The 23,643-nt window shown below is 39.9% G+C and overlaps 2 protein-coding genes across 2 annotated transcripts; one reads left to right on the forward strand and one right to left on the reverse strand.

The window, feature by feature from the left end:
* Nucleotides 1-2,131: 2,131 nt before the first annotated feature.
* Nucleotides 2,132-22,927, reverse strand: LOC136778916 (photoreceptor-specific nuclear receptor-like). The gene is made up of 8 exons (XM_066736096.1): nucleotides 22,553-22,927; nucleotides 22,202-22,373; nucleotides 17,745-18,177; nucleotides 14,034-14,137; nucleotides 10,419-10,533; nucleotides 5,513-5,628; nucleotides 4,532-5,032; nucleotides 2,132-4,290 (listed from the first exon to the last, which is right to left on the reverse strand). Exons 2-8 carry the CDS (start codon nucleotides 22,326-22,328, stop codon nucleotides 4,052-4,054), a joined length of 1,635 nt encoding a protein of 544 aa, XP_066592193.1. The 5' UTR covers nucleotides 22,329-22,373; nucleotides 22,553-22,927; the 3' UTR covers nucleotides 2,132-4,051.
* LOC136779153 (leucine-rich repeat-containing protein 45-like) lies at nucleotides 6,785-9,301 on the forward strand. Its single transcript, XM_066736554.1, has one exon. It carries the CDS (start codon nucleotides 6,785-6,787, stop codon nucleotides 9,299-9,301), a length of 2,517 nt encoding a protein of 838 aa, XP_066592651.1.
* Nucleotides 22,928-23,643: the final 716 nt, after the last annotated feature.

The raw sequence follows: 23,643 nt of genomic DNA on the forward strand, positions 1-23,643 counted from the left end.
GAGAGGATTTTTACATCATGATGAAGTTTGAATTATTATTGAAAAGAGTAAATAATATTCATGAAACTGGTAAAATATACACTAGGATGCTTTCTACTTTTTACAAAAAATCACTAATCTCCTCAATGTTTAATATACTTATTTCAATTCGATTATGATCCTATTACATTTAGGGGGGATACCTTTACACTGTAAATCCTGAATTTCAATTGACAAGTTTAACATACGAGATATGTAGTAAATGCATTGAAATACATATTTCAAACTTTTAAAAAAATAAAATATACTGCCAACGTTTAAAACCGATAATGACCCTTTTATTATTTTTAAGAGTTACTTTAGTATCGTAAAATCTGAATTGCAGAATTCAAATAAAGGGTCATATGTGCATGTAAATAAAATTGACAAAAATTTACGGAATAGACAGCGATGTTTGAGATTGAGGAAAAATCGGAAGAAATTTGAGCATAGTAGTATAAAGAAATTTGTATTGGCGACTATATGGAAGCAAACAATTTGAGGAGCAGCACTTTAAATCCCCACTTATCGAGCATCTAGTTGGTATGATAATGTAATAAAATAAATGGAGGCTGCTGCTTTCGAACGACAAACTCTCTCTTCCCCGCCACCCATTACGAGTGACGCTTATACCGGATACTTTGCTTCTCAGTCATTTGCTCTCTCCCTTTTTCTACGCTGTCTCTTTTTCACAGAAATTATCTGTCTCTTTCCTATCTCACAGCTTGGCCTTCCTTCCTCCTCCTCTTCCTGTTCCTCTTTCGATCCCCGCCTCCGACTCCTCTCTCTCTCTCACACACACACACACACACACACACACACACAGAAATCTGTCCATCTTCCTTCCTCTCGCTCTTTGTCTGCATGACCCCTCCCCCCATCCTCTTCCTCCCACCCCCACCCCTTCCTCCCCCTCTATACTTGGTCTCTCATCCCGAACAGGTTTTCCAACCCTCGCAGAGAGTAGGAATGGGGCTTCAGCTCGAAAGCGAAATACAACAAGTCTCGACGCCATTGTTGGCTCACCCTTCAGCGGCAGTTTCGTTGCTGTTGGGGCAAAGTGGGGGGAGGGTCTGCAGGATCGTTTGCCCCAGCCATTTCAACCCCTCTCATCCCTTCCATCACAGCACTCCTTCCCCCCATTACCGTTCCGTAGGTGGAAGTCGAAAACTCCGCCCCTACACCGCAAGACCGAGTCAATACAACGACCTCCACCCCATCGCATCCCATTCCATCTCATCCCCATTTCATCCCATACCGTACCCAACCATCGACTATCTCTCCATCGACTGCCTCTCACGCAATATTTTACCCTGCCTCTCTCTCTCTCTCTCTCTCTCTCCCTCCCTCCCTCCCTCACTCCTCTCGTCCTCTTTTCTTCCCTCTTTTAAATATACAATATATTTGCTTATTGAAACTCAACCGTATAGAATATATAGCATACACTCAATTTCCAATCTCTCCTTTCCGTGCGTCAAGTGAAATTGTCGAAAGAAAATTTCGATCCATGCACCCTGCGCAGGCTTCGATCGTCCAATACAGCTCTCAGATGTTATGCAATATTCGAAGAATGTGCATGAGATTGGTATTAAAGCCAAGTGATTTTGATCGATGAAGAAAGAGACGGCGAATGGGAAATCCATAGAAATGGGAATAAATCGACGACGCGACAGTTGCTGGTATAAGCCAAAAGCGCTAAGCCAGGAATTTCGCGGTACGCAGCGATGGAAAAGGCATTTAAGCGAGCTGAAGCACCCCTGCGCCAGGGCATTTAACTCCCCGATTGCTTTGACAACTTAAGCAGGCCCTTAAACCTCGTTCAACTCGCTGTAATTTATAAGCGACGGTGGCACAGGGCTATCCCGCCCTCGCGGGGACCGTCAAACTGCCATGTGGCAAACCCCTCGGGGAAGTCAGGGATTACACGCTGATAAATAAATATCTATGTTTATGCAGCAGCCACTATCTCAAAATCGTTACACATCGATTGACGTTTAATGACACCCTATTGGAATCATAATATTCATCAAATTCTCTTTTTAGTTTTGCTTTTATTTATTTTATAAATACATATGTATATGAAGCAAACGAAAAAGGTATCAGGGTAGTTTATTATTATATATATATATATTGAATAATCATCTGCATTCTCGCTTATCATTTCACATTTTATTACAAGTATTTCAATAGTTACAATGCGTATCATCCCTTTTTCGATGATCACAATTTTACAGCAAATATATGTAGTATCACAACACGAAATATACAGGGTAGAAGCACGAGCGAGCGAATACTTATGTTTGTCTTTCCAATTTCATTGGCCAAACACGTTAAAAATGTCTACATTGTAGATAAAAGCGTTACGGCCATTCTATCGAGTTTCAACACTCGCCAAATTTAAAGTTAAGGAGCATCGGTAACAAATTGAGAGACGGAGACCTTGATCTTTCCTCTGCAAGGTTTCTGTGATTTATTAAAGTATTCTATTTAATGCAATCTGAGACCTTTGCGAATCTCTTCATTTTAAAGAGCTTAGAGGATTTTTCGATTAATTGAAAATTAGGGATAATAAATCCGAGCTGCTGTTCGTGAAAGCCGATTTAAATAAAATAAATAATAATAGTGATAAAGTCACACACACATTTTTGAAAAATAAATTTGTCTATCCAAATTCCCGTATTTCTACGTAAAATATGATTCAAAGGGACACGTAGGTGCAGGTATCACTTTCTGCGTGAGCCGATAGCAAAACTGTAAATCAGCTCCCATTGTCATTAACACATCGTTACATTTATCGTGAAATAAAAACTTTTAACACGTTCAGGAGAACTAGAAAAAGTAGTTCTTTGCGAGAAAAATGAAGAAATGGAAGACAATTTGAGGAAATTGTGAGAAAAAAATGTTACATTAAAAACCATAACAATTGCCATCACGTTTGCATGAAAATCCTCATTGTGTGGGCAGACGTTAATTATTTAAGTCTAATAAACTTTTGCGCAGTTTTCCACGTGACTAAAAAGCTTTGATTTAGTTTATTCGTTATTAAGATGTATATTTTTAATATTCTCACTGTTTTTGAAACAGATTTTATGAATAAACAAATTAGGTACTCACCATAATAAAAATACCCTGTTTCAATTTGTCACCGATACCTCTTAAAGCGTAACTCCTCATTAACCTTAGTTTACCGTTTAGAGATTTTACTATAGACAAACGTACTCATATACAGGGCGCAAAACGTTTATTAACTATTCTCAGCTACCATCCCTGTATGTATGCACATCTTTACTCATTTATACATACAAATTGTTATTCTCCAATCGTAAAAACGAAAAGATATTGCCACTATATGTAAGTCCAGTTTATTAATATCATTTTGTCCAGTTTATTCTGTCCATTTAGCTCTTGCTTTTTCTTTTTACAATTCCTGAAAGAAACTATACGTATATATAGTATAGCATATATGCATACAGTTAATTTCATAGAGGCCGTGTAGATGTTATCGCGAATTCGTGTTATCGTTACTTTTCCTCCCTTCATAGTCGACAATAGGCATTGCACGTTTTTGTAGTCTGTACTTTCTGCACTCTCTTCGAGAAATCCATACGTTAAAGGTTGCACGAAGTATACACTTTTGATAAGAAGTGCACAGAAAGTGTAGGTGACAAAAATAGACCCAACTTGTAATCGTTAAGAAGAGAAAATATGAAAGGATGTCGAAAAGAGTGTGGGATTAGGCCATCTATGATGTTGATTATAAAGCGTTTGTGGGAAGTTTGGGGGATTTTTGTTGCTTTCTCTAAGTAAGTATGCTAATCAACTAAGCTAATCAATCGACTCCTCTCGTATATTTCTTAGTACAGTACGAAGTACGATAGAATCTATCTCTCGCTACCAGTTGGCTAGTTATACAAATATACAACACGAAGTTGATAACATTGGCAGCGTTACGGGTTACAATCTACGAGTGCAAACGAGTAACGAAAGAGATATTACTCATCACACTGATCAGGATCATTAAAGGAATTAATAGTTAATTCTTGTACATGTCGCAGAGAACTTTTTCCATCGGTGTATTCCCTATGGTTCTATGAAAGTAAATCAATTCCACCCTGGAAGCTGGGACCGTTCGTAGCAATGGAAGCAGCAGCAGCAGCCTCCCAAATCTAGCTGGACTCGTGGGCTGTTGGGCCCTTGCGTGTTGTCCTAGCATCACCTGAGCCTGATCCTGCAGATTCTCGATTTGGCTGGAATCTTTCAAACCTCGTGTTTCTATTGAATAAAACGTAACAACGAAACTGATCAATTATTTCAGACGTAAATGCATAAAATAAAAATCTATGGATATCGAGTGGATCCGAAGCCTCATTTTAAATTTAGCTGAATAATTTAATGATAAAGAAACTTGCATTGAAAATTCATTAAAACACAAAATTATTTTCTCTGTGTCTAAGCCAAGTACGAAAGGGTTAGTTTTTCAAACGTGTCTGTAAAGATGGAATTTATAACGTACCAGGTCTGAAGAGGACGATTGCCTTCATACAGGCAAACTCAGCAGGACCAACCATGACTGATTTGTATCTTTGAAGTGTGTCGTGCAAATGTCTGACGTCAGCAGCCACTTGGCTCGGTTTTCCAGTGGATGCCTGCATAATACCACCCGAGTGTGGATGTTGATGGGGTGAAAGAGTGAGAGCTGTGAGTTCAGCCGCGCTGAAGAGAGGCGAGGATTCCAAAGGGAGGCACCATTGCACTGCATTTAGTAGGAACAGCTCCGACCAGGCCTCTTCCAATAGAATCACTTGATCTCGGAATGGCAAACTGGCGAACGATGGTAAATTTTTCGCCCACTTCACTGCCATGAACAGCAATCTCGCGCTGGTCTCGTATACCGTCTCGACGCTCGTAGGTGAATATAGCGACGGTAGAACAGGGGGAAGCTGGGCGCATCCACTTCTGGCAGGTGTCAATGGCTCTTCGTTTGTCACATCTATACTATCTTCCGATCCGTTACCTAATCATCAATGTGTCACGTTGCACTATATTCAGTTTTCCTCTCAATTTACATCCTATTTTTATGCTCATAAATCATTATTTAATTCATTTCAGAGGAAAGTGTTTTATTTGGTGTGAATGTACATTTTAGCTGTCTATTATAAACTGCAATAATGGCATTTATATTTGTTGTATTTATAAGTATGCATATGTGTGCAAGTTTGTATGACAAAGGATTTCATATTTGATGAATATTGATTTTAGTTGGTAATGAATTAGAGTAGAAGTACGAGAGATTATGAACGACGATATTTCTACTTATGGCTTCTTTTATCAGTAATTATGCGTTTGTAACTTGTTATTTATAGTTTACTAATTTGCAGAAAATATTTGATTGATGATCATTTAGGGAACACAAGTATAAAACAATTTTTGAAAAATATTCGGATAAATTGGGATTACTATATTGGAAATTAAAGATGTAGAAAGTGTGACTCACCATCATCGTTATCTTGTCTCGGTGGCGTCGCAACACTCGTTGAATTCGATGTTGGAGCGACAGTAGGCAGAGGTAGTGGAGCTGTATATCGAGCCATTGCCAATGATACTGGTGGCCTAATAAAAAATTATTAATTCGTTTTTAATAAAATTGTATTAAAGTTTCTTACAATTTTACTAGATTTCATTTTTTATAAATAATACTGTTTGTACTCTAAATAGAATAATTTCACGTTTTTCGTACTTCAATGCTTATAATTAAAAAGAATTCTATATCCAACGCAATGACGTGAAGTGAGAATCTGTAACTCTATACATACATATACGAAAAAAGTTCATAAAAATTACTGTTCCCTGTAGGATACAATAACTGCGTTCAATCGCATAAGCGTTGTGGCAGGGTAACGAAAAACACTGGATACGATTGGTTAATCAGTCAGCGTTTTTTCAATTTGACCAATCGCATCGAGAATTTCTTGTTGTCTTGAGACAGCAGTTATGCGATTAAACGCAGCCAATAAATAATACGCAATCATTTCTTTTCTAAAAGGAATCATGTTTAAAAATTCACTGCTGGTGCATTTTGGAACACAACTTGAAGAAAAAACTACACGATCATATCAATCTGATCTGTATGAAATAGTAAAACGAAACAGTCGAAGCTCGTTGGTGCCCGCTTCAAGAATCATTTTCTATGAAATTTCATACAGCGTCGTTTCATGCCAAACTTCGGATGGTTTTTACTACGTACATACACGCGGCTTTTTGTACGGTACATCGGATGTTTACGAAACGTTTCTGCTTTGACCGATAAAATGTAAGATAAATACTAATTAATCGAAGATAAAACATTGCCCTATCCTGTAATTATCCTTCATCCTTTTTCAATCTTTCCCTTCCCATCCAACCCTTAACCAATATATCAATTTCCAAATAACAAACACATCACTGCAAAACTCTTGATTTTCATCGATATAGACGTTTTGTTATAACCTATATACCATCCCCCATCGAAACTACTTTTTAACTCGTTTGAAGAAACTAGTGCGAATGAAGTTTCTTAAAAATTAGAATACCAAAAAGTATATTTTATTTCAGTCGAAGAGGAGGATCAAGGTGTCGATCAGTTTTTAATGTCAAGTCGAGGGCAGAGTGAGGGAAACGAATGTTGGATAGATTTGAGACTCCTTCACTATCAACCGCGACTCTAGTTGCAAGTACGTCGAATATATCAATCAGTACTAAATAAAAAGGAGTCATCGGCAAGAGAAAAATGGCTTTACCTCTGACACGAAATTTCGCAACGATCTACATGGAGCTGTGCAAGCAGCAGCGGCTCAGACCTTTGCCAATAATTTGCATCACGCTGCCTCACAGCTTGGATTTCACGACAGATCGCGTGAAGATGGATGACTGGGGACCAATCCTGAACGCTTTGTCTCTCGATCGCAATTTAAAGTCGATAGGAATAAGGAGCAGAAGTCAGTACAGGAAAGCTTTCGAGGAGATGAATTCCGAGGAGAAAGCGAGACTCGGAAGAGCACCAGTTGTTCTCACGCGTTACGTGCTGGAGTGTCTATCGCAGAGTATAGGTCAATGCGTGAGAAATTCCTCGAATTTGACGAGCCTGGAACTCGAGGGAATTCCACTTCCAGCCGATTGTCTCGCGGTGCTTTGCGTTGGTCTAACCTCCACCGAGACACTCAAACATTTGTCCCTTCAACGAACGTACATCGGTGACAGTGGATGCGAGTTGCTTTGTCGCACAATATCCAACGTGCAGAGCATACAATCGCTGAACTTAGCTCAGTGCAATTTAACCTCAAAATCTGGACCAATCTTAGCGGCGGCACTGTGCAAGCAGAAACTGTCGTTGTATCACGATGCTTGGAAAGAATCGCTGAGGTATCGAGAACCAAACTTGGAAGATATGCAAGGTCTTCGTAGACTGACATTGAACGACAACTCGAACATCGGTGATGATGCACTCAGGGAGATCATAGAGGCTGTTCGAGATAGTCTGTGGTTAAAGGCTTTGGATTTGCAGCGTTGTGGATTGACCGACAGTGTTGCTAACGAGATTCTGCAACTACTGGAGCATAACAAAACTCTGGTGATATTAGACGTTAGAGAGAATTCCAACTTAAGTGACGATTTCGTTAGAGAAGTGGAGAGGAAACTCGAGGAGAACAATAATGGATCCTGCACGAGTGAGTACAGATGGCTGGGTTTGCCCCAGAAGAACCGAAGAATAGCTTCAGCTACGTGCAAGAAGAGTCCTTATGGCGAGGTATTGCCAGTCAGACCGAAGAGTGCTTTCGCTGGTCAAGCTAGAAGATCCTACCAGAGTGTGCTACCACGAAGGAGAATAGCCATTTCCAAACCTGACACTATTAGACGTGGGGGCAGTAGAACACTCGTGTCCTCTCCGAGGATCGTTGAGAAAAGGGGACAACGAGAACACGAGCCAAGAGCGTTCACCAAAGCTCGCTTGTATTTGGACCTTCAATCTCAAATTCGTTCGATTCCAAAAGAGTCGAAAGACAAGGAAGAAGCGTTTTCTTCTAGAACCGTTTGTGCTTTTGAAAACCTTGATTCACATGAGGCTGAGGAATCGAAGGATCCTGAAGAAACCGTAAGGAATACCAGACGATCCATCGATGAGGAACCAACGAAGAGTCAGGACGAGACTACTGACAAACTAACCAATGGTTTTCAAGAGATTCCTGAGATGGACATTGCCGAGATGAGTCCTGCAACAGTGGAAATGGTAAGGGCCAAGAGCTCTCGTGAAGATCGTAGGTTCGTTGCTAATGTCCCTTGCAAAGTTGTGAAACCTATTAAAACTAAGCAGTTTAATGATCGTGCTTCTGATTACGAGAGAGTGCTGGCTGAATCTAACAGGAAAAGCGTTCTTTTGGCGAACGAACGATCTCGAAGGGAGAATCTGGAGCTGGAGCTGAGGTCCATGAGAAAACAGGCGGAAACAAAGGAGAGGATGAATTATCAGCGTCGCCATAAAGCACCAGCAGTAGCACCACAGTCCCTATCAGTACCATCAGATAGGGAAGAAATGATCGAGATCCTGAAGCAGCTGGTTGACGCTAAAATAGAACAGGAGAGACTCTCGGCTGAGTTGAAGCGTACGGATAATTTATTAGCCGAGGAGAAATCGCGTCGCAAAGCTGCGGAATACCAGCTGCAGATCATGAAATCCAACGTTCAGGCTTTGGACAAAGCGTTGCGAGAGAAACAGAGGGACACGGAGGGTTCTCTGCTGATCAGTCGACGTTCCCTCGACGAGATTTGCGAATCCTTCGATAAACTCTTCAACATGTTGGACAGTATTCCGGTGAGTTCCGCCAGAAGCGAAAATGCTCGAGAAAACGCTACCGCAAGGGCAGATATTGAGAGAAGATTCACTTATTTGGTACGAAAGACAAAATCTGAAAATCTTAACCGAGAATGTTCAATGAACGCTGCGGACGAATATGATGAAGAGGAAACAGGGGATTACGAAGGAGCAGGCATGAGTGGGTATGAGATTGACGTCGCTAGAAAGTTTGCGTATTCCGAGAGCGACGTTCGCAAAAAACACCACGAGCCAGTCCCTTCCATACGCCTGGAAAGAAATATTGGTGACAATCCTGACGTTGTTTCACCAGAAGCGAGAAATGCATTTACCTGCAAGAAGAACGACTTCATGTCGGCTAGTGATCGTGCTCGTGCAATTTTCGCTCAAATTGTTGGTGGAGACTCGAGAATGGATCTCAATTCTCACGTGGGATAGAAAATTCATTTTTACTAGTGTCCACATCCATCCCTTTCTACTCGATTTTTTATCCACCCCCCCCCCCCCCTCCCTTGTCTCAAAGACTCTATTCATCGTCGAGTCATGAATCTATCGTGCTGCATAGGTAGACATATATACATATATTATATATCTTATTATACTGTATACTTATTTTTTACCAAGGCTATTTTACAAGGAATAAATATAACAATTTGCAAAAAAACAAATAAATGACAGGAATGTTTCATTAGGATGTTGAATTAAAATGGAAGTTCACCCCTTTGGCTTTCAAATTCCACCTGGTATTATTCCTAAATATTGATAATTTATGAATAATTTCCCCCTACGAGTCAATTTCTAAGAATAAGTTATTATAACAGATTTGCAAAAAGGTATACGAGATACAGAGGAAAAATCTTGAACAAATGAATTTTCCATAAGAGGAATAATAAATATTTGCAAAACCAATCCTTTTGTATTATATTAGAAATTGTAGGAATTTACATTGGAAGCAAAATAATCTCCATGTATAATTATGCACAGATAAACATCTACGTATCACGTCTTGTTATACTATATGATTATTTTTTATCAAGGCTATTTTACAAGAAATAAATATAACAATTTTCAAAAAAGAGTAAAAAATTGTAAAACGACAGGTATTTGTCGCTGGGAAGTTGGAGTAAAGTGGAAGTTTGTCGTGGAGGTTTTGTAAGGGGCAGGGGAAGGGGGGGGGGGTATAACGATGAACCGATGACGACGTCGTTTTTAACGTGTTCACCCCTTGGCGATCTATGGATTTTTCATTAAGCGCGGCCTGGCTACCCGGTTACCTGAAAACGGCTCCCTACAGGCTATTGGTCAAAGGTAATTTTTCATGATAGATCACGCTCGGCGTGGCGTGTGTTGCTCACGATGGCGAAACACGATAGAACGTTGCAGCCAAGATCAAACGTGCCAACGCTTCGCTCTTCCATCTCGATTCCAATTATCGATCGCGCGCTTTTTTAAACATACTTGACGTATTTCGATCGAAGCTCTCCAGTTACATCACGTTTCCTCTCTCTTTCTCTTTCCGAGTACGAGAAATCTCGATGTTCAATCACTAACTTACCCGAAGACACCAACAGCCACGGCGGCTTCTCGCAACGCACGTTCCTGGTCCATTTCCACCAGAGCTTCCGGTCTTATCGTAGCTGTGTTTCGTGGCTGCCTTTCGTTCTGAACCGCTGCAACAAGAGCATTTCCCTCCTACAGATCACGTTTAATTATAGTCGTGTATTTTTTCTTGTTGTCTATTCAATGCTACAGTTACAGCTAGTAGTCGTATATATGCTCCTTTTAAGGTACAACTGATATGAGTGGATCATGTGTTAATATAATTATAAGCATAAGTTTATTTTTCTGAAGAGGGAGAAGGACTGTACAAGGTGTCCAGAGTTAGCTCAAATATAGATTCATTTAGGGTGATTGATTTGAAAAATAAAATTCTTATGCAATATCTTATTTAGTTTTTGATTATAAAATTATTCAGATATAAACATTCCCTTCTTTGAAGCTTCCTTGGACCTTCCTATTAGTTCTTTGATTCTCCAAGCTGTGTCTGAAGAATAGGAGACTGTTATTAAATACTGTTATCAATAAACGAGGTCTTGAATAAAAAAAATGTTAATCTTCACTAACTTTTTAGTCAAGGACTATATAAACAATTTTTTAAGAATTTTATTCCTCAAATCATTTGTTCGATATTAATTTATCAATCTGCCAGGATAAATCGTTTAATTTGAAAGTGGTATAAGTCCAGTTAAAAAGGAGAAATGTTCATGGCAGCATTTATGAGGTATAGATTATTTTTTGCAGAACTATACGGAAATAAAGTTTCTATATATAAAATGAGCTTATTTGATATTTAAATAAACCAAGTTTATTGGATGAAAAAATGAAAAGGAAGAGAGAGAGAGAGAGAGAGAGAGAGAGAAAAGGAGAGAGGGAGGGAACTGAATAGATTTTCACGTTATGGAAATATTAAAGGAGGTTTGGCTGAAATAGGGGGATTAATCGGGGAACAAGGAAGCTGCCACCGCCCACTCGTCAAATTCACGTAACTTGGAGGTTATGTCACGAGAGACCGCGTGCGTCTGACAAGCGTTTCGCATTCGGCGGACGCCCAGGAGTCAGAATCTCGTCTACCCTCTCCACTTCATTCGCTTCCGCTTATTGTTTGCTCATCCTTGTTAGATAACTCTCTCACCCCTATTGCCTCTTTTGAATTTTACCATGGAAGCGAACATCTTAATATTGATTTTCTCATTATCGTTATTAGCTCTATTATGAACATTCATGAGCAAGATTCGTATAGCAATTAGCGACGCATGGAGTTGACAAAAAGGAAAGAGAATCCTTCTTTTTTTTCGCGTAGAAAAGGACTATTAAGTCGAGTTAAGCGGAGGAAAGTGGGAAGATGAGAGGGTATAAAAAGAGAGTCGAGGGTAAGAGTGGAATAGAAAATGGGAGGTAAAGAGATGGGAAGAAAAAGCGACGACGAGACTCGGCTGGAGTTAATAGAGACGCGATTAGGGTGCTCGCGAGCATTTTCCTCCGGCCCTTTTTGACCCTGCACCGAACAAGCGAGGGCAGCTCGGTAATTTCGTAATAATAATAAAAAGTACGACGCTTGCTCGTTTTGCTGCATCGCAGTCTTCTCGTTGGTTTCCCTGCTAGCTTTAATAGGGTCCCTCTGCCTTTTGCACAGACGCGCCTGGCTTTTCCATCTACCCTCTTTTCTACCTTTTATATATACACACATATATACACGCTATATACTAAATGTATATGTATATACATCATAGCATCTTCCTTTTTTCTTTTTCAGCGCATAAACGTTCCTGCTGCTCCATTACCGTACCAACTATGCATCTTCGAGCTAACGAGTTTTCCGTCTAGGAAATCGAGACTTATTATTCGCATGTGTGTGCGTTTCGAGTATTAGCAATAAGATAATTGTCGAGCAAGAAAATTCGAAGGATACGGAGTAAAACCACGCGAGGACCATTAACGGTCGACGGGCAGACACGAGCAGACAAGCAGAAATAGGCGGAGAAGCATCACAGAGGCAGCCGGAGAACATGCAGATACTTGGGTGTTCCCTTTGCTTTGCATGGCGTACCGCTCGTTGCATACATTTATTTCCTCCAATTAACCCTTCGGGCGGCAAACCGAGCCACGCGACCAACGCTAACGACCGCACTGTTTACGGAGCCGAGCACACAATCAATGTTACATCACACGCCTTCACGCACACTAACGCGTCTTTCCTAATAGCCCTACATATACCAACAAAAAGACTCCGCCTTTACTTCGATAAAACTGTCGCGTTAACAGTTTTTTTTTATTCCGGAGAAACCATACATTTGCTTTAATCAGAAATTGTTCTTCCAACGAAACGAGGAGCAAACCTGAAGTGTTTTTAATTTTTCTTTGGAAATTTGTCTAAAGATTGTTTGTTTAGGAGAAACATATGTAAGCTTTGATTAAAAATTCGTTCAATCTAAATTAATAGCACTGATATTTTAGGAAACTTCTTAATTTTGTCAAAACATTGTTTAACGTCCAGAAACTGAGTTTACGCGTTAATTAAAGACTGTTTTCGATTAAAACGCTGAGGATCGCTCTTTTGAGTTAGAAAAAAGTGTATAAAGTTGAGAAAAGACAATCGCGTCGGATATGAGGAAGAGTTATGGGAAATCGTGAGGGGGGAGGGAGGAATTTTTGCATGGGATTTCGTGGGGGTAAAGCGAGACATTGGAGAGGGTGAGAGTGAGAGTTGGCATTTCTGGCAAAGCGTCGCATAGAAGTCCTCGAGGGATTGGATCCGATCCAATTCGTTCTTACGACATCAAGTTCGGCAATAAGAAACTTAGTAGCAAGTCGAGATTGCGGGCGCTTGGAAAAGGGGAAAGAGTGACGGTGGAGAAAAAAGGAAGAGGGTGAGGGGTGGTGGGGGAGGGATGAGATGGGAATGAAAAGGAAAAAGGGAGGGGGATAAAGAAGGCGGAACGTCGAGGGAAGAAAAGGGCTGTAGTGTGGGCAGGTGCGCTCACGTCTCGTTCCAAGGCATTAAGAGTTGAATCGAATCGAAAGCGGCTTCTTGGCTTGTCTCCTTGCCCGCTCTACCTTCGACTCCGCCTTTATCCAGTTATTTATGTCGTCAACGTATAAAAGCTCGCACTCTTCCCTCCGGCGCACCCCCAATTTCTTTCGGAATTCACTGATTGATACCGCGCCACTCCGCCAATACCAATCATACCGATAAACCCCTGCGTCGACCTCTCAACTATTCCATCATACCTTTTGACCAAATCCCATAACCATCTTTCTATATATATACCCAGCTAATCCTAATACAACTCTCCCCAAACACTCGCAAGGATTCGCAACCCCTCCATAATTTTTATAATTGTTTTTAAACAAGATTCAATTTCCAGCTTTGTATGTTCACTCACCATCTTTCGTAAGAGACACTTGACTGATGGCTGCACGCAGCGTTATGGAAGAAAGAGTAATAGCTTACTGTGAGGTGCACAATTTTTCATAAATTTGTCAACGTTGTGCAAAAATCAACGTTTTTGGAGCTACGTGACAACGTAAGAATTTTGATGCAAGGCTAATTCCACTTGCTCCAGATAAATGAAGGAATATCAGATATAGCTAGGTGTAACGATATACTCACCATCCTTGTTCATCCCCATTTGCATGCATTTACGTAAGCGACAGGCCTGACATTGATTGCGATGCGCTTTGTCCACGATGCATCTTCCTGTTCCAGCCTGACATCTGCAACGAAATAATTTATGCTTTCTTTAATTCTTTCTCCCTTTACCTTCACACTCTTGCGCGATACACACTTTCCTCGACAATTTTTAATCGGGATCTGCTAGATTTTGTTATAGAATCTAATCAACTATATTGTCCTAATTTTCCAACGTCTATGTATTCGTGTGTGGACTCACACTCTTGCGAGAGAGACGAGCATGTACAAGCACTCTCGTCGAAAATCTGGCATGCGTGCTTAGGAGATGGTGTTAAATTCGATTACTTTCATTGTTGGCTTAACTCGGTTATTCTTCGGACTGGCGGCCCACCGTAACATCACGTACATCCCTTCTTATCCTCTTAATCTTCTTCAATTTCCGACTGGCTCCTTTCCACGGAAACTTCTCCCCCCCCTCTCTCTCTCTATTACATTCATCATCTCTATATCAAAGAGGATCTCAAAGCTTTATTATAAATTTCTTAAAATTCGTAGTGGAACTGCAGCATTCACACAGAAAGAGAGAGAGAGAGAGAGAGAGAGAGAGAGAGAGAGAGAGAGGTGAAACTGATTCTGTCGCTTTTTATATAGCCATTAGCACGATTTTAACAAATGTCAGTCACACGCAAGGTGTCCGCGTGATCGGTGCGGCCTCCAGCAGAACTATCTTGTCCCGAGGCAAGCTTTTGCCACCAGCGGAAGGGTGGCTGCTCCCGTGCCAGCGGGGGTCGTACAAATTGATTTGCGTTCACACCCCACTAAAGCCCCCGTTTCCCCTGTTCCATCAGCATCCTCATTGCCGCGTACGCACGTACGAACGAACGCATGCACGCACGCACGCCCGAACGCACGCACGCTTCTCTCTTACGCACATCGACCATCCTAAACCCAAACCACAGCTTCTTCCTTCTATTTGCCCCCACTCTCCCCCTTAGCAACCACATCAGACACATTTATTTACGCATTTCTCTATTCTTCCGTCAAAAGCATTGTTTGCTTTATCGAGTTACAGCTTCCATAATTATCCAAGGGTCTATAAAAAGTGCAAATTTCGAACTTTCTATATATATATATATTATTTGTCTTTTTCCCTACTTTTTTCAAGAAAATAATAAAAATTTACCAAGTTGAATAACGTTTTTACAGTAATTAATCATGGCATAAGGAAATTATTGAAGATAAAATTGCAGATTTGTGAAAATTTTCATTTTGATCGTTTCAAATTTTCACTTTTCGCATTTACTTGTTAGCAGGAAAATTCAAATGTTCATTATTTTCTATATTTGTATACATACATAAATACATAGTGTATATATAACACATATCGATTATATGGTAATTCGATCCTGCGAAACTTTGATTGCCGAGCTATATAACGCAAATGGTATTGCTTTAACGAGATTCGAATTGAATGGGCATTTTGTCGTTGTATGTATATATATATAGGGTGGGACAATAATGTAATGGAATAAGGCGAGCGAGCATCTTATCGACGGATGATGGATTTAATTGTATCTAACCGATCTCGGTAATCCGGTGCGTGGCGTTGCGTCGCGTCGCGTCGTGGATCGAGACCATATCCAGTCAAGTTGGGTCGAACTCAACAGGACAGGATAGGATAGGATCGAGGCGCATCTGTCGCATTCGCGTCTCCTTCCATTCGACCCTCTTTCGTCCACGAATAATTGGTTATCTGTGCAGAGCCTCTTCAGTCTTTACAGCGTTACGGCCATCTGACACTCTGAGATTCCCGAGGAGTAAAAAATTATCCGACTTTTCCACCCAACCTATATACGACATTTTGCAAAAATTACAAAAATTACCTTGCCATTTTTATCAAAAATGCTGCCCGGCAGCATTTTCTTTAAATACGGAAAACCACTTCCGCCAGGTTCGTTTATTTTTGCTTATCCAATATTTTGTTGATAGCTTTTGTCGACGCACCGATAAAGAAACGACGTTTCGCCAGATTAAAATAATAAACCGACTGATTCCACAGTGTTAATGATACAGAATTTCTTCTTTCTCGTTTTCCTCTGCTGTAATAATTTCAAATGAGACTTTGTTTCTTCATTTTGATTGGTGAATATTGGTGTACGGTATAGTGTGGTGCAGGTGAAAAAGAACGCAGGTATTTTCTGAAGTTTTTGCGGGTGAAGTACGATAGTCAGTGAAAGAGAAACATTGTTAAAGCGTCAGTCAAGTATTATCACCTGTCAAAACATGACAGACTTCTGCGAGTAATCTCACTGCCAGCAGCTCAGCTGTTTTGGTCAGCTTCGCACAGCTGATATAAGAGCGCTATTATTATTAAAAATGTCGTTTGTTCTTTGTATTCTATAAATCTTTGACTCGATCGTAAGGAGGGTGTGAAAGGGAGGGGTGAAAGAGAGTAAAATTAAAAAAAAATGGTAAAAGTAATATAACTTTTTCAAGAAGAAGATAAATAATTACAGATAGAGTAAATGAAAAAAATTTTCTCAATTTTAATAATTTCCTTTTTCTTTTACTTTCTAAATAATCTCTAATTTCCGCAGAAAAGTAAAGAAATATGTAAACGAGAAGAAAATAGTGAAATATTATAGTAATTACCTTGTACAAGAGAGTCAGACGATAATTCTAAGTTAAAATTAACTTGACACTATATACACTGTCATTAAACGAAATCGTTGAGTCTTCGTTTTTAACAAATTTTTGACTTTATCGGATACAGAAAAAAAAGGGGAGGGGATAGAAACTTAGAGAGAGAGAGAGAGAGAGAGAGAGAGAGAGAGAGAGAGAGAGAGAGAGAGAGGAGAAAATAATAAAAAGTTGTAAAGGGATCTCACACGAGGCACAGAGCGATTCCAGGTTGAGAGGGATTCGATGGAGATCGATGGTCGCTCCCAAGGGATGGTAATAGTTTCTCAAACGGGCTTTGCAATCCCCTCTTCCCCTCTCTCTCTCTCTCGCGCTCTTCCTCGATCATACAGTAGTGCAGCAAAGGCGTGCGCGTGCACATGTTGCGCCAGTGTGCCAAGAGTAAGCTATCGAAGCAAACTGCGTTGTATGGCATGGCGTTGTGTGGTTGTGGCTGTCCACTGTGGCGTTGGTGGATGAGCCTCGTGGGTTAAGCATTGTATCGCTTCGTATTGTTACCGGTATTATACGATGAGCCCACTCAACTTGGCCCACATGGCGCCATCCTATATGCTCGGTTAAACTTTCAACGCGACTGCACGACCAAACTGCTATATTAATCTTCCACATAGCACATATAGTGTCAAAAACGTTCCTGGACATAAATTGATGCATTGCCATATTTTCAGAAAGTTTTTCACATTCTACAATGGTGACTTGGATTTTCTCCCCCCTCTCTTTCAATTTTTATAGAATCAGGCTGAAGGAAATTTAAATATTAATTTTTGTTATTTACTTTGTTTAAAAAGTCGAGTACATCCGTTGTTGATAAGAATTTTATAGAATATTCTTCAAAATTAATATCTGTGTAAATTTGTAGTGTCAGAAACATTCCTCGAATATTCTTGGGTACAATTTGATACGTTGTCACGTTTTTTGATACTTTGCTATGGTGCTTTAGGCTTTCCCTTAATTTTTCTTAATTCTTGAGTTAGCAAAAAAGAAACTCACCTGTATATTAATTTTCGGCGTACGCTTCTTTTAAAAAAGCCACTGCATCCGTTGCACGCAAGAATTCCATAGTGTTTTCCGGAACTGGTATCTCCACACACAACACAGATCAAGCCAAGACTCCTAGGTGGTTTTCCTCCGTGTTGCGGTTGTTGCTGTTGTTGTTGCTGTTGCTGCTGCTGCTGTTGCTGCACTTGCTGTTGTTGTTGGGACTGCGTCAATAAATGAGGGTGCCCGTTGCCCAGAGCAGTCAAGTAAGGCGATCTGGACAGTGGAAAATCAGCAGACATTCCTCTGCAGAGCGCAACAGGACAATCCTGAACGGAGCTCGACGCGTAAGGATCGTGACTCGACGTGGATCCCGTCGCTCCTACCGGAAGTGGACTGAAACGCTCTGGAAGTCCCGGTGAAATCACACTGCTCTCCCCGGAATCTGTAAGGCCAATTGGGAAAATTGAATATTCGACAAAAAAATTCTTTCATCTATAATCTCATTTTTATTTTACTTTGTTAAAATTTCTCTTAATAACAACGAATTATCTTAATAATTGCAGACTTTGCACAATTGTCGAAACAAGATTTATCGTAAATGTAAATGAAACAATTTCGTAGGATTCATCCGATCTTGGAGTTTTTGCATGGGACAAGGAATTTTCTGAGACGTTTGACTCAAATCTGTATAAATTTCTTTGTGTTTTTATAAATAAAGTCATTTGAACGGTGGTTGAAACGTATTTAATTGATGCTCTTTGAATTGTTTTGCTCGAACGAATACTTAAACGTGGAAGCTTAGGTTGCCTACGAAAACAATCCCCTTCGGGATCGGTCCTCCTTTGGTATCCCCAAAAGGCTTAAGGACTGGATAAAAAAGGCAAACAATATTTACATCGGGAAATGAGTTCAGAAAAAGCTCAGAAAGTAAAGAGACTCGATGTTCTTCTTGTCACGCTAACATAAATATTTATATCAGAGTGGGCGAGCAGCAAATTTGGTTTGGTAAATTTTTTCCAGCCACTCGGTAGTATTATAATACTTCAAATATACAATGTGAATTTTCGCACGTGTTATTATGATGATTGTGTATAATAGTAATAATAAATAGAAATACTTGAAAGGATAAAATAATCTGCCAATTGGATAACTATTCGATATTAAATTTAGAACATAAAATAAGCATTTCGTTCCTTTATGCTGTACCCAGTACAAACTTTAAGCCTGAGCCGATCAAATTAATTCAGCACACGTTATGGTCAATAAGCCTATCCAGCTTTTTGATCGTGTTGATACGTAACATTCATTTGCAATAATAAAATAGGGGTATATACCCTTCTTTTCTGTTAGAGGCGGGAATGCCCCGTGTTATCACGTATTTCATTTCTTAATATTCATCCCCATCCCTCCCTTACGTAAAAATTGCATACAGCATTAGAACACAATAGAAGAAATGTATAAGTAACAATTCAAAAAGCCATTAGATATGATCCTCTATAATTCCTTGGCTGCATTTCGCGAATAGAATTATTGATCTGCAAGTTTCGCATCTCGAAATTCATCCATTAATTGTCATTTATATAGGATTAAGCAAAGAGGACTAAGGAGTGTAAAAATAACACCCAGAAGACAAGAATTCCTGTAGTACGTAGATGTTGTAATTAATTCGCCCTAAAGCATGGACTTAAAAATTCATTAATCTTCATAAATATAAGAGATATCAATTTTTTTCATAAGACAATTAAGAAAGTACTTTTTATTCAGGCACAAAAAAGTTTTATGCAAAAAATTGATCTTTTTTATCGTTACGAAGACAGATGAATTTTTATGTTTACCTTTTGGAGCAAATTAAGTGGAACACTGTATAAAATCTATAATATTCTCTACAAAATAATAATTCTCTATTGACCAATCGCGTGATTTCTATTTAGATAATGTATTATACACACATATGATCCGTAATTGCATGGTTAATATAGTGCTGCAATAGGGAAACATGAGAGAGAGAAAATAAAAAGCCAAAATTTGCAGGCAATGAACGCAGGACGCGAGTTGGAATTCGCGTGCAACGCACCCTAATGTGCTAACAATTAGTTCAACGAGTGAGAGAGATATAGGAAGAGAAAGACAGAGGGGGTGGCTCGATCGTTTCCGACCTTTCGCTGGAAAAGCCCCTGATTCCCTTCTGAGCCTGGCACTAGTACGATGATCCCATAATACAGGGTCGCAGGTGGCGCCTCGCCATCCGCCAGCATTGATATGCTAATGAAATTTGACACCCTCCGCTTTCTCTTGCTCCAACAATGTTCGCCCCGTCATCCTTGCACGTTTCTGCACAAGCTTCCTTTCTACCGTTTCACTAGATCTTTTCCTATTTTTCCATTTTATAATTAAACCTGAGCAAACCGCGACTGAACCCAAACTAAAACTCTAATACTGCATAGAACTCTTGATATATTTATAATTTAAAGCTTTCCAAATATTAAATTCATCGAAATTCTAGGGAGATCGAATTATTGAAAAGTGGAACAACGTAAGGTAGTGTGTGGCAAACACACATATTGGAGCAAATTTAAAAAGCAAATAAAGTGGGAAGAAAATTATACAAGGGATATTGTTCTTGAGTAGCTGTGCAAAACATAATTTATTTACATATGGCGTTTAAATTTCGTCATGGGACATTAAGCAAAATATATACTAATATTTTTAGACAATGTTCATGCTGTTAAAAAGTGGCATCTAACCTATTTCTTATTTTTCTTATTCTATTGTATAATTTGATATTAGAACATCATTTAGAAGCAATCTGCAGTATTAATTTGATAATGTAAAACTTATAATTAAGATTTGTTAAAAAATTTTGGCAATGTTAGAGAAAAATAAAGGATAAATTTTAACGTTTACTAGAATTCTTGTTGTGATTCGGAATGTTAAAATTTGATAAAAAATAGGTGTGATCATTATAGTTTACAGTGCGTAATTTATCTTTTCTTGTTTAATTCTAACCAAGTCCTTGCTATCCCTGCAATCGGTGAGCAGTCAAGATTCGATTAGCTTAATGGCGTAACGTCGTCGCTTGCTCGTTCGCTCGCTATCTACGACCCTCTCTATTCTTCGATTAACGACTCCGTGACCTGCCCCTACTAGACGTACTTTTGCATCACAGTTGCCCACCCGTCAATCCATTGCATTTCTCATTGAATCAATTTTAAATTTAACATTTATTCCACAGCAATTCTCTCCCTTTGCATTTCTTTATCGGGTCCACCAATAAATCTGATGGTGTTATTAAACTCGACCTTTGGTGATAGAAAACATATGCCATTTGTAATTAATACAGCATATTTGCTTCAAATTCTGGTAATAATAGTTTTTAATTTGATAACTATAAAATATAAGAAAAACAAATATCTTGTAAAATTTACTGCTAAAAAATACGTGAGGTTGACCAATAACAGTAAAATCTTTGCTGTTTAATAACTTTTTTTTATAAAATATCTCGTCTTTCAGATAAATTCTTAAAAAAATAGTTCATGTTTTTTTTTTCTAAGGAAAAGTATAATAGCTAACGAAAATCTCTATATTTACTATTCGGCTCTATACAATTTTAAGATCTCATTTCGTTCCAGGGTTAACCTGTCGTCTAGCACAGTAAATTTTATATAAAGTTAATAAATGAAGTAATGTTTCTAATAGGGATTAAGTTAGCAATGCCTCAAGCTTTCTCGAGTTATTCAGATTTGATTACTCTAATGGAATAATGACGTACCGCAGCGCTACCCCCTTTCTCCGGCTTTCTTTCCCCCCTCACTCATACAAATAAGGACAGCTACCCTCGAGGATTACATTTAACATCGCGATATTCGTGATACGCCTTAATGTCAGTTATGGTCCAGAGAAATATAAGTACGATTGTGTGTAAAACAATTGTGTTATAACACAAAGGCGGTGGGAAAGTTATAATCACTAAATAACAGTTTTTCTCAAACTATATTGTCATCAGCAGAGTATCAGTGTTCGCGGAGTGATTGTATTATACTAAAACAATAAATTAATTTCAAGTTTTCACGTTTTATACTTTTATCATCACGAGTTTAATTATGTAATTAATTATATTGCAGCAAGAAAATCAAGAAAATATATCAGTTTGCATCTCATATTTCTGTTATTTATTTTTATACCATACCCCCAAAACGATAAATATATACAAGTGGAAAAGAGGATAAAGATTCCCGCATTTACTTTTGTTATTTCATGCCACGGAACAACAAACCTACATTATTCGCCACTTTAATCCACAACCCAGTCTTGGCAAATCGTGAAACACGAACAAGCGTTACATGAATACAATATTCAGTCTTTTCTGAACAAATAAATCTTCCAGACGTTTTGTCAAAGAGAAAGGAAACAGCAGACGATAAAAAAACATGTCACGAACCTCCACTTTTTCGTCTCTAAGTACTCACCATGACGGACGCTCAAAGGACTAGCAGGACTTCTGGGATGCTCCAAGCCACTTTCATTCTGAGCTTGTTGATGTTGAATCTGATGTTGCTGATCGTCACTGGATCCGATGTTCGCCGATCCATTCATGACGCCCGAAACGACAAAAACAAACTAGAATCACTGTAAAATTCCCTGAAACACACAAATCGATCAAGAAGAATCCAGGCAAAACTCCAAAAGCACACAAATAAAAAGAAAGAACCCGACACATTTTCACCAGTTAAAAGCCCAATTTCACTGTCCAGTAGAATAATAAATGATACAAGAAGATTTACCAGAGATAGAGAGATTAAAATGAAAGTGGTACAAACCTATGTATATTATCCTTGGGCGAGTATCCTAGGATCACTACTGGTGGTGCAAGAGAGATTAGACGTCGAAGTGTCGCGGCCACAGGCTCGATTGATCGTGTGGTTTCTGGAGAGGCGTCATTTGGCGGCGAAGGAAGAGGTTGGGAGGAAAGGAAGCGGACGAGGAACCGGAAGGAATGCACGAGTGTTATTCTTCGCGTCTTTATCTCGGAGACACGAGGCTTGTTTATCTTTTGACGAGAGAGGCTAATTGCGTGTGACGGTGTCGCGTTTTTCTCGTGATTTGCCGCATCGCCGTCGGTCGATGAAAGAGATCGCGAGGTGGGAGGGGTGGGGGTGGGGTGGGTGGTGGTGGGTGGGGGTAGTATTTGGAACGTCGCGACGTTGGCAGGTAGAGGCGATCAGTCGTGGAGTTGGACGACGCGGATGGTCGTTGGCGGCAGACAGCAACGGCAGGAAGGAGCAGCAAGCAACGGAAGTGGTGGTGGTCCCGGCGGCGGCGGTGGTGGAGGTGGTGGTGGTGGTGACGCTGCCAGTGGCGACGACGACGTTGTCGTTTGTCGTGTGCCGGTCGTCCTCGACTCCGGTCGTCGCATCCTGCCAGCCGATTGGTCCGTGGGCACTTTTGAAGGCGGGATCAGGAGGCAACGCGCGAAAAAGGAGAAAAACCAGACGCGCCAGGATTTAACGTATAGACGGCACGTTTGACGCCGGTGACGGGGAGCGCCTGCGTACCTAACCAATACACCTACCACTCCAACGCCCAAACGACCCAACCTCCCCTGGAAATCCCAAACTCAACCCCGCCAACCATTCTACCCCCTCGACCTGATCGAGTTTATTTCCTCAACCGACTCCTTTCTGCCTCTCTCCAACCATCCACGTTCCAATTTCCATCGAGACTTGATCCTTGCTTGGCTCTGATCCTGAATCTCGGAGTACGATATAATTCTTACTTGTATTTTTTCTTTCGTTTGTTGTAATAATAATATTGAAAGAGAGAGAGAGAGAGAGATTGAGGGGGGGGGGGGGAGTGGAGAACAATTTATACAGGATAGAGTTCGTTGATGAGTACAGTACAGAAGAATGTT

Source organism: Prorops nasuta, unplaced genomic scaffold, assembly GCF_024137725.1.
Source record: "Prorops nasuta isolate Cenicafe-Biocafe unplaced genomic scaffold, Cenicafe_Pnas_1.2 PNAS00015, whole genome shotgun sequence".
Lineage (NCBI taxonomy): Eukaryota > Metazoa > Arthropoda > Insecta > Hymenoptera > Bethylidae > Prorops > Prorops nasuta.